We start from the raw sequence: 12077 nt of genomic DNA on the forward strand, positions 1-12077 counted from the left end.
GTAGGTTTAGGTGAAACACGAGCAGCTGTTGACAGAATGCATGGTAGGTTTAGGTGAAACACACGCACCTGTTGGCAGAATGCATGGTAGGTTTGGCTGAACCACACGCACTTGTTGTCAGAATACATGGTAGGTTTAGGTGAAACACGAGCACCTGTTGTCAGAATGCATGGTAGGTTTAGGTGAAACACGAGCACCTGTTGTCGGAATGCATGGTAGGTTTAGGTGAAACACGTGCGCCTGTTGTCAGAATGCATGATAGGTTTAGGTGAAACACGTGCACCTTTTGGCAGAATGCATGATAGGTTTAGGTGAAACACGTGCACCTGTTGGCAGAATGCATGATAGGTTTAGGTGAAACACGTTGTCAAGGCGTGTCAGCATATATAGATGCCTTGACGAAACACGCCCAACATACATAGAAACTGTTGATGGAACACACGTAACACGCTTTTGGAAGACAGATTGTTTACAGTATGTTAGAGCTAGTGATAGGATTCAGGACGTCACCACGGCAGCCAGACTTTAGCACAGACATCATTGCGGCTTTCAGTTAGGAGTAGGCTTTGATTGAGCGATCCCATGAGATGAAGTTCTTGTGGAGTTCGATTCCAACATGTTTGATGGACTCAAGGTTCGGAATAGGCTTCCCATAGAGAGTAAGCTGAAGATGATGCACTGCTTTCTTGTCTGTGAAGGTAAGAGCGCCACTCTTGGACGGGGAGAAGCTGAACCTCCATCTTGCGCTGTAGTCCTCACACATGTGCACCAGATCTTGTAGGTTGGATGTGAGCGGACTCAAGAGAGTGATATCGTCAGCTTGCGTTGGAGAAGTGACGTGGAGGCCCAGGACTATTGCACCATTGCCAGAAGCTGACAATTTGCATAGCAGTTCATTGATGAAGGCAAGATATAGTTTGGCTGCTAATACACTGCCTTGTCTCCATGTTGGAATACATGTTGTCCAAAACGTTCCATATCGCACTAGGGATCTTCAGGAGATGCAGCTTGTAGAGGAGACCAGCATGCCAGACCGTGTCAAAGGCTTTGGCACTGTCCAGAAACACGGCTCTGAGAGAATCCGATTGTTCCCAATAATGGTGTGCAGTTTCTTGTATCATAAATGAGGTGTGTAGGGAAGACCGTCCTCGAATCCACACTGTTGTGAATTTGTGAACTCGTTATGATTTCCAAACTCGGGGATGCGTCTCTCGATGATCTTCTCAAAGGGTTTTATTATGACAGGAAGCAGAGTAATGCCTCGGTAACAATCAGCTGAGTTCTTTAGTTTTCCACCTCCTTTGTGTATTGGTGTTACAAGACCTCTCTTCCATGAGGAAGGAAGGAATCCGGTCACAAGAACAATGTTAAACAACTGTGCAAGGACTCTGTGAAGGTAGGTACCACCGTGTTTTAGATGTTCATACTGAATGCAGTCGATAGGCTTCCTGAGACGCAATCTCAGGGCTTGCTCTGAATCAGTGAGGGCATGTGTCTATACCACCGTAGCCCGTCCTATCATGGAATATGCTTCGACAGTTTGGGACCCACACCAACAGAACTACATCAACACCATGGAAATAGAATTGTTTGTGTGTAGCTACACTGACCGCGACCAATGGTGCGTCACTGCCATGCTACACAGTCAGGAGAGCCAGGGCCAGAGCCGCCTTCTTCTATAAGATTATCAACATCATTGATACTGACCTTCGTATTGAAGGAGTAGACGTGCGTACAAGAGGATTGACTGTCTGACTGAGTTTGGCTTTACGCCGCTTTTAGCAATATTCCAGCAACATCACGGTGGGGGACACCAGAAGTGGGCTTCGCACGTTGTACCCATGCGGGGATTCGAACCCGGGTCTTCGGCGTGACGAGCCAACGCTTTAACCTCTGACTACCCCACCGCCCCGCGTACAAGAGGATCATTCATTACCAATGTAGCACAATTAAGGTTAAAGCATTCGCTTGTCACGCAGAAGACCCGGGTTCGATTCCCCACATGGGTACAATTCGTGAAGCCCATTTCTGTTGTTCCCCGCCATCATATTCCTGAAATATTGCTAAAACCCAGATAGCATTGATATGTTGGCCCATAGTTGGCCCATAATCACCGGTTTGGTTGGCCCATGGTTGTCAAACTGACGATGGGCCCACTTGGATATGCTCATCGGCTCCACAGTGGCCCATCATGTTGGCTCATTGTTGGGCCAACGAATGAAAATTCACACAAAACCATGGCCCATAGTTGGCCCAACGTAGTGATTTTGTTGGCCTTATGTTGGCACCACCGTGTTACAACATTTAGCTCTTTCTTGACCTTTGTACTAAACCATGGCCCATACTTGGACCAACGATGTGATTTAGTTGGCCTTATGTTGGCACAACTGTATTTCAACATTTAGCTCTTTCCTGACCTCTGCAATCAGAAACATATATATACAACACAAGTTAATCAAGTGAACTATTTAATTCTTTTTTTCATTGTTATTTGAACATTATTGTATTTCTTCAAAATATTCTTGTCTTAGGTCTTTTGGCTGTCGCAGTTGACAGGTTTTTCGAACTGCTCCTGAAAAAAACCCCCAAAAATTCATGAAACTGTCAGATATCATAATTTTAGACATGAGAACTATCATAAAAGGACATAGTATTTGACCTTATGTTTTATTTGAAACATACAACTTAATGATTATTAATGTTTATTGCACAGAGAGACGTTCGGATGTAGATTCTTACACTGTTATCAAGCTAAAACCAAATGATGAGAAGTATATATGCGTAGTATGTTTTGACAATCAGCAGACTGACATTAACAACAACATGTAACTGAATAACAACTGGTACATTATTGGGAGAGGCCAGATGGGGACTAAGAACAACAAATGGAACTGGCGATGAAGCCAATAAACAAGGGGAGATTCAGTTGTAACAACAAGCTGATAGGGTGCTTTGATAGAGTCTATAGTTTGATTAGTTCTTCATTGGTCTGTCGTTTTCATGTGACTGCCAAATTTGGTTTTGTTGCAATTATTAGATTTTGTGTTAGTGAGCAATTCGTTGGTCTCAAATGAAATCAAACAGACTATGAGTTGGTGGGTTACTGGTTGAGGCTCGTGAAGACATGTTGTAGGTGATTCAGCTCATGTTCTAGGTCATGGCTGCTGGAGCAATGTTCTTAGCGTGCTTGATCAGGGTTGAGATGACGTCAAACTTAGTTTTAGGGGGCTAGTTTGACAAATTCGAAATCTTATCCACCAAGAATCAGGACTTCACAAAAAGAAAACTTTTGGAAGCATCAAAATCAGCCGCCACAAACCAATGATGAATAGAGACCAAGGATACTATATACCACTAACTGACTGACTGAGTTTGGTTTTACGCCGCTTTTAGCACTATTCCAGCAACATCACGGCAGGGGACACCAGAAATGGGCTTCACACAATGTACCCATGTGGGGATTCGAACCCGGGTCTTCGGCGTGACGAGCCAACGCTTTAACCACTAGGCTACCCCACCGCCCCATTACATACCATTGGGATATGAAGAACTAATCAAACTATAGACTCTATCAAATCACCCTATCAGGTTGTTACAACCTAACACCCCACCCCCCTCCCCCCTCCCTTCCTTGTTAATTGGTTTCATCACTAGATCCATTTGTTGTTCTTAGTCCCCAACTGGCCGCTCCCAATTATGTTTATTTGACAAAACATACTATGTACATGCATATATACTTCTCATCATTTGGTTGTAGTCACTTTTAGCTTGATAACGGTGTAAGAATCTACATCGAAACGTCGCTCTATACAATAAACAAGAAGTTGTCATCCATAAAGTTGCATGTTTTATTTTTGACTCACCAACTTCTAGACAGCTGTTCAAACAATGTTTTATTTGGATATGACGTGTAACTACTATAACTGTGACACATATATCTGATATGATGATGTTTAGAAATTATTGGTTGTAAACATGAATAATAGAGAGAGTTGTATATGGAAACAGGAGTGTAACTGACAAACACTTAATGTTAATAAAGTAAACACAATAAATTTAAATAATTTAAAAATGAAATGAGATTGATCAAAGTGGTTAAAACAGGCTACCTAAAGAAAAGAGTCAATTAAATCTTTTATCTACTCAATCAATTGCCTTTCAATACAGTATGTGTCAGCTTCTTTAGCCTAAATGATGATTTAAACCAATTATTTCACAATATATTTGCAATTCAGTATCACAGAAATAACAATGCATATTTACCAGTTGAAGGCCTCCAGAATGTCGTCTGCTCTTTGAATATCAGGTAAAGCTATCCATGATGACAAGTTTGGTATTCAATTTGGAGAAAACAACGCTGTAAAATTCACTGCATCATAGTTGAAAGACAGGGAAATGGATTCTGTGTAATAATTTCAACTTTCATCAAAATCTTTATAAGAAAACATGGCTAAAAATGGCCGTGTGCTCACTCTTTTATTCACAATGTTGGGCCAACGGTGGCCCAGCTTTGTGAAATAGATGTAAGATCAGGGAAAATAGGCAGAGTTTATCAAATGTTGGCCCACTGTTGGACCAACATGTCAAAAGCCACCGTTACTTTTAAGTCATTAAGATAACGTTGGGCCAATGTTGTCAATCTGTTGGCCAACCAACCAACCATATACCAACATTGGCCCAACACACCTTTGCTATCTGGGAAGCGGCATAAAACTAAACTCACTCATGGCTGAACACATCTCCACCATGTGATCATACCTAAACTCTTTTTCTTTTTATCTTATATGAAAAGAGTAAAAACATATTGCGAGCGTTCTCGCTTTTATGAAAGATAAAAACACAAAAAGACTGGCTGTTTGGTACCACTCTGGCGGGCTGCGCAGCACTCAAAACGCTGGAACAGTAACACCACTCACGTGGTTTGTTCCTACAAGGGAAGAGAGTGTATAAACCTACATATATAATATCATTTGCAAGATATTGTAATTTGTACACAACATATTTCTTTTCTAAATAGTAAAATCGTTTTGAAAAGAAATTACATTCTCGCTTCGAGGACATACGTCACGTAATTTGCACGTTAATAGCAGAGACAAAACCCTTTCCACACCCATAAGAAATAATGCCACCATCGATCCTTTGCTTCAAATGGCGCCCCGACTTGAACAGGCCGACCTTGACCTTGTAAACAGTCCGGTTCAGGTTGAGATCAGAGACGACTGTGAGACACACGTGGGTACATGTATTAGCGGCTAGTTCTGTTGCCAGTAGATATGTGTAAATCGAGTTGTGCGTGCACTGATTGTGTACTTGGTTGAACACATATGGAGGGGGACATGACAAAACTATGTAGAAAAACTGTCACGAGTTATTTATACGAGTTTCGTACAAAAATGGAAATCACCCAATGACAAAGGTATCGCTCGATTTCCTTGTAGCTTGGCCATTTATATCTGGGATAATCTACAACTTAATATTCTCCCTGTTTATAAGTAGAAACAGGTCTGTAACAACAATGAACTCATTTATTAGTGCACAGAAATGTTCAATACTGATTTTCTGATAGCCTGTATGTATTTGAAACAAAATTATGGGCTATGAGCAGATATAGAAGTAGTCCAGCATATAACTAGACGACTTTGCACTATACCAAGGTTGGCTGGAATACGAGTTTATTCATATGAACTATATTAGTTCATATGAATAAACTCGTATTCCAGCCAAGGCCATATGCTGGACTAATATAGAGGATGCTATATTTATATAGTCCATTTGGCTCAAAAGCGGACCGATGAATTGTAATCTAACTCGAAAACAAATAAAAATATAATACTCAATGAAACGCTGATCATAATCAAAACATAAGACCAACTCTGTGATTTGTTTGCAGAATTTATGTCCTAAATTTTAAAAGTTGTTTAACAAACTATCATTAAAATTTTGACACAGTTCACTATTTGTTATGAGGGAGGAGTGCAGAGTAAGGGACAGCCAGGTGTTAGAGAAGCACGTGCACAAGTGCCGACAAAGTTATTGATTCATTAACCTGTGCTGTGCCTTGCCTTTCTCCCACACCTGGCTGTCTCTTACACACACACACACAAAAAAAATATATGTATTAACAATGTAAGTGACCCCCCCTAATTTTTAAGCATTATATTTTAATATTGAATTTTCCCCCCACCCACCCCAACCACCCATAACCTTTTACTAGCACATCTATTAAATGTAAGTTTTAACTGTTACTAGCAGTTTCAAGGACAGCATTTCGATCCCTGAAGACAAAGAGTAGTGAGTTTGTTTTATAGCTGCTTTTAGCAACATTTCATCTATACTCAACCCAAAAAAGTCAAGGACCACCGAAATTTTCAATATTTTAGTATCCAATAGTTCCCATTATGATCCATGTAATACCTAAATAATGAATATTAGGGTGGTCCCTAACTTTTGTTGTTGAGTATATATCACAATGGAGCATACCAGAAATTGGCTTCACACATTGTACCCAAGTGGGGAATCGATTCAATCGAACTCAGGTCTTCTGTGTGACAAGGAAAAGCTACCCCACTTCCCTGCTAACAAAGATATGTTGATAGTAGGTAATACTCCTGTATAAGTTGAAATGACTTTTCCTTCTTGATTGCATTTTTGTAGAGAGATGAGTAAAAAGATCTACTTCTGTGGCAGCATCAGTGGTGGTCGACAGGATGTTGACCTCTATGCCCGCATCATCACCCAACTGAAGGCATATGGCCCTGTGCTTACTGAGCATGTGGGAAAGAAGGACGTTTTTACGTGTAAGTATTTATTTAGCAACAGGATTGCCAATTGCCGGGGGTATTTAATTTCTCATCCCTGAAACTATTTCTGCGTCTTCAGCTTCCAGCTGTGTGATTTATATAAGAAACAATGTCATACATATGGTATAGCTAGTCAAATAATAAGTCAAAATCCTGGCAAACAAATTGGAGCATTGTTAGTGGAAAACAGTATTCTTTTCATAAAATTAAAAACAGTGATTTGATTGAATTGTGATTGGACATTACAAAATATGGAAAATGTTACTGTGCAAACATTAATGTTGCAACAGGATATTGCAAATTGCCAATGGTATAAAATTTCATATTCCTAAAACTATTTGATTTCAAGTTGTGTGATTTGTATAAGATAGTGTTACTAGTCAAAAACATGGCAAACAATAGGTGTACTGTATTGTATGTGGAAAACAGTGTCCTTTTCATGGCTACAATTAAAAACAATAAGGATTGTATTGTGATTAGACATTACATTGTTACAAAATAAAGAACATTTACAGTATGGTAGATATGGCCGTATATTCCCCAGTGATGTAATAGTATTGTATAAATAAAGTGCCTATAAGCACTGATACACCACATTGACATCCTTTCTTTCAGCATGGTAGATATGGCCGTATATTCCCCAGTGATGTAATGGTAATATACATGTATAAATGAAATGCCTTTAAGTATTAATACACCCTACGCAATTGTGATGATCAGCATCATAAGTATTAACAACCCCAAGCTGTTTGTGAGGCACCACAAGGTTAACAAATTATGAAAAATATTTATTTTAAATTATTGATGGAGGAGGTGATGCTGTGTGAGAGGTCATGTGGTACATTAGAGTTGCAGTTGCGTTTACTTTATAGTCTTGAATACAAGGAAATAAAACAAAACTAACTATTTAACCAGAAGGAAATAAAACAAAAAACTAAAATCTTCTCTCCCTAACCAGCAAATATAAGTGAGTTTTGAAGAAAATCATGAGAAACAAGAATGTTATATAAATGGTCTCAAATACTTGTGCGATGAATGCAAACATGTGAAATCCTGTGCTTTACAAGCTATTTTCATCATCATCATCATCTTAGTCACCCCGGAAGTTTACTAGTTTTCAAAACTAAGTGCCAGGAGCGATGAGCTTGGGAAGAAATAGTTCAAGTTTGATTTTTTAGAGCTTACATAAATTGGGGAACTCAAAATCTTTATTATCATCATCATCATCGGGGCGGTTGGGTAGCCTAGTGGTTAAAGCATTCGTTTGTCACGCAGAAGACCCAGGTTCGATTCCCCACATGGGTACAATGTGTGAAGCCGATTTCTGCTGGAATATTGCTAAAAACAGCATAAAACCAAAACTCACTCACTCACTCATTTTGACACTTCTTGAAATGGTTGTGTGTTTCAGTAGAAGAAAAAAACAGTGCAAAGGAAATCCATGATCGGGATGTTGCCTGGTTGGAGGAATGTGATGGTATGTCTTTTACTCTTCACAGACTTTGGAAATAAAATCAACTCTTGCAATTATTTAACATTTTTTGTCTTCTGCATCTATATCAAGAAATAAATTAAAAACACTACGAATGTGTTTGTTGTTTTTTCAAAGTATTATTATTGAATCAATACTATCTTATGATTTCTGATTCATTTTGTTAGTTGTTGTGGCGGAGGTGACACAGCCGTCACATGGCGTGGGCTATGAGGTCGGGAGAGCTGTAGCCTTGAAGAAGCCAGTTTTGCTGCTTTACCGTCCAGATGTTGGCAAAAGTAGGTTGAATTAGCCATACTAAATATCTTATTCATGATCAGACCACCTCTGTGGTGTAGTGGTTAGAGCGTCCGCCCGGAGAGCGGAAGGTCGCGGGTTCGATCCCCGACCGCGTCATACCAAAAGACGTTAAAATATGGTACTTGTTGGTCCCTGCCTGGCGCTCGGCATTAATGGGTACAACAAGGACTGGTCGGCTCGGAGTCAGTATAATGTGTCTGAGTGGGGTATTCATGCTTCACTGCGGCATGGTATCTCAGTGGGCTAGCACTATAAAACCGGCTTCAGTCTGGGCTAGTACAAGCAGCCGCACATACCCATACACACGCATACGCGTCGTCATATGAGCGAAATATTCTCAAGCACGACGTTAAACCCAATTTCACCTCACCTCACCTCACCTCACCATTCATATGCAAGTCATCAAAGTTGGTGGCAGCAGTGGGTGTGACACAAGGAATACATGTTGTAGTTCAGAATACACACAAGTCTTGAACCTCTAGATGTTGACTTATGTTCTTGCTGTGAGGTTTGGTGCAGTTATGTCCCCTTGTATGCTACTTCACTTACAGACCGTTTGATTTCATTGAGACCGATGAATTACTCACTAACACAAAATCTAATAATTGCAACAAAACCACATTTTGCACAGTCACATGAAATCGACGGACCAACTCTGATGATTTGTCTCATAAGTTTGGACACCCGAATAAAAATGTTGTTTAACAAACAATCATTATTTTGTTGCCACTTTTTGCTATTTCTTACGAGGGAGGACCACCTGCTGGTAGAACAGCCAGATGTGCGAGTTGTTCGTGTAGAATTGAAATTTCACTGCACACGCTTGTTGATTACCTGGCTGTTCTACCTCTCGTAAGAAATAGTGAAAAGTGACAATATAATGATCGTTAGTTAAACAACATTTTCATTCGGGTGTCCAAAATTATGAGACAAATCATCAGAGTTGGTCTGTCGATTTCATGTGACTGTGCAAAATGTGGTTTTGTTGCAATTATTAGATTTTGTGTTCGTGAGTAATTCATCGGTCTCAAATGAAATCAGACGGTCTGTAAGTGAAGTAGCATTAAGCACTTGCTGTTTAGTTCAAGTGCTGGTTTATTTAAAGTGCTGGTTCATTTCCAGCGCTGTTTGTTTCAAGTGTTGCTTTCGTTCAACTGCTGGTATGTTTCGAATACTTGGTTAGAGGTGTGGTGTATCATTTCTCCAGGAGTGTCATGCATGATGAAGGGAGCGGAAGACGACAGAAATGTCATATACAAGGAATATGTCGAGGCACAGGTTCCAGAAATCCTGAAGGAGTTCTTTGGATAAGAAAAGGTCTGTAGTATCAAAGGAAATAACTCAAATCAAATCAAATCACTGCCATCATAGCATAAATTACAGATTCTTCCTGACACCTGCTCTCTACAAACTTATTAAAAGAAATCATTTTTTTATTATTATCAAGAAATTTCAAATAATATATGTGCAAATAGTTAAATGTGACCCCTGAAATGGGCTTCACACATTTTACCTACATTGAGAATAGAACCCTGGTCTTCAGCATGATGAATGGACGCTTTAACCATTAGGCTACCCCACCGCCCCTTAAATGCATCATGCTTACTGTGTGGAACCAACTCAATACAGTAGGTTCGCCCGGGTTCGATTCCCCACATGGGCACAATGTGTGAAGCCCATTTCTAGTGTCCCCCACCGTGATGTTGCTGGAATATTGCTAAAAGCGGCGTAAAAATCAAACTCAGTCAGTCCTAACACTATCACACTTTGGTCTTACAAACTCCAATCATGACAGGGGCAGTGGGGTAGCCTTGTGGTTAAAGCGTTCGCTTGTCACATGGGTACAATGTGTGAAGCCTCTTTCTGGTGTTCTCTGCCTTGAAATTGCTGGAATATTGTTAAAAGCGGTGTAAAACTAAACTCACTCATTCACTCCAGTCAAGACAAGTTTTAAGCAGTTTCAATAAATTTCATAATTGGAATCAATTGTTCAGACTGCCATACAGCTGGACTATTGCGGGGTGTGGCTAACGAGCTGCCTATGGCGCCAGGCTAGTGATCCAGCAAGCTTGAGGTGACGGGATTGAGCCCACCAGTGACCGGGTGTAAAAAACCTTGGAGTCGAGTTTGTTTGCAGACTCTTTCAGTGTTGTCACATCCCTTAGTGTACACTACACAACCCTGTGCACTTAATAGAACCCATGAATCCGTTGCTAAATGACCAGATGGTGGCCACATGAATGAGTGCAAACACGTAGTTGTGGATATATGCAGTGAAACTTGGACAAAGTACTCCGACTATGTGCCCCAGTCCACCCAGCTATCAATGGGTACTTTGTAAGGATAGGAAAGCCACAATAACTCAGTGACAATAACCTAGTGACTGCAAGATTTGTATGCTTCCCAGGGAGTTGAGATTGATAATACGATGACATCCACTGATCGAGGGGAAAAACAAAGCGCCTTTGAGCAGCTGAGCTGGATATTGGCACTACACAAATATTAGCCTAATAATATTTTTGAGTGCAGCATTAAACAACAAACAAACAAACAAAACAATTGTTCATGTGAAAAATCAAAACACATAAAAGAAAATATGCTTGTTAATTCATATGAATGTATGTTTATTTTGTTTCAGATAATATTTCGAATCCCATTGTGTAGTTGCTGACCAAAACCTGATGTACTGAGATGCTGCACATGGAGATTTGGGCCTAGATTTTCGAAGCTCTCTCAGTGCTAAGATAGTCGTAAGTTAATGTTAATGAATAGCACTTACGACTATCTTAGCGCTAAGAGAGCTTCAAAAATCTAGGTCTTGGTTTGTTGTTTAACACAGCACTCAGCAATATTCCAGCTATATGGCAGCGGTCTGTAAATAATCAAGTCTGGACCAGACAATCTGGTGATCAACTCCGTTAGCATCGTTCTACGCAATTGGGATACGATGACATCTGTCGACCAAGTCAGCGAACCTGACCACCTGATCTTATTAGTGGCCTTTTAACGACACGTATTGCGCAAAAACAACTCATCACTTCGAAAGATGACATGTCCTACAAGAAATAGATCTTTGTATTTTGTCCTGAAACACATCTGGCTGATCTTGTTACTAATATTTTGTATGTAAACACATATGAAGCAAAATTTAAAATCTTAAAATATTACACATATTTTAGAACTACACTTTTTTTAAAGAAATACTCCATGCACAATTTTTAAACTGTATGAAGTATAGTGTATCCAAAGTGGTATCAAAGGGTGATACAGTCATAAAAAAATTAAATTATTTTAGAAATAAATAATAATTTAATAACTCCATTCTGGAAGTATTCATTAACTTGTGATCTGGAACACAACTTTCATTGTGAACTGCCTTATTCTTTTCATTGCACAGGTAAAGCTCAAAAGATAACTTGAGATAGATAGAGATAGATCTTTACACTTTTGTCTTGAAATATTTTCTATGTAAACACGTAAGAAGA

The 12077-nt window shown here is 39.8% G+C and overlaps 1 protein-coding gene across 1 annotated transcript; it reads left to right on the forward strand.

Moving 5' to 3' along the window:
• The first annotated feature begins 5125 nt into the window (after nt 1–5125).
• Nucleotides 5126–9908, forward strand: LOC124278087 (putative 2'-deoxynucleoside 5'-phosphate N-hydrolase 1). The gene is made up of 5 exons (XM_046713839.1): nt 5126–5232; nt 6655–6797; nt 8212–8277; nt 8460–8570; nt 9800–9908. Exons 2-5 carry the CDS (start codon nt 6659–6661, stop codon nt 9901–9903), a joined length of 420 nt encoding a protein of 139 aa, XP_046569795.1. The 5' UTR covers nt 5126–5232; nt 6655–6658; the 3' UTR covers nt 9904–9908.
• Nucleotides 9909–12077: the final 2169 nt, after the last annotated feature.

Source organism: Haliotis rubra, unplaced genomic scaffold (genome assembly GCF_003918875.1).
Source record: "Haliotis rubra isolate DU_JTF1 unplaced genomic scaffold, ASM391887v1 Scf106, whole genome shotgun sequence".
NCBI classification, from domain to species: domain Eukaryota; kingdom Metazoa; phylum Mollusca; class Gastropoda; order Lepetellida; family Haliotidae; genus Haliotis; species Haliotis rubra.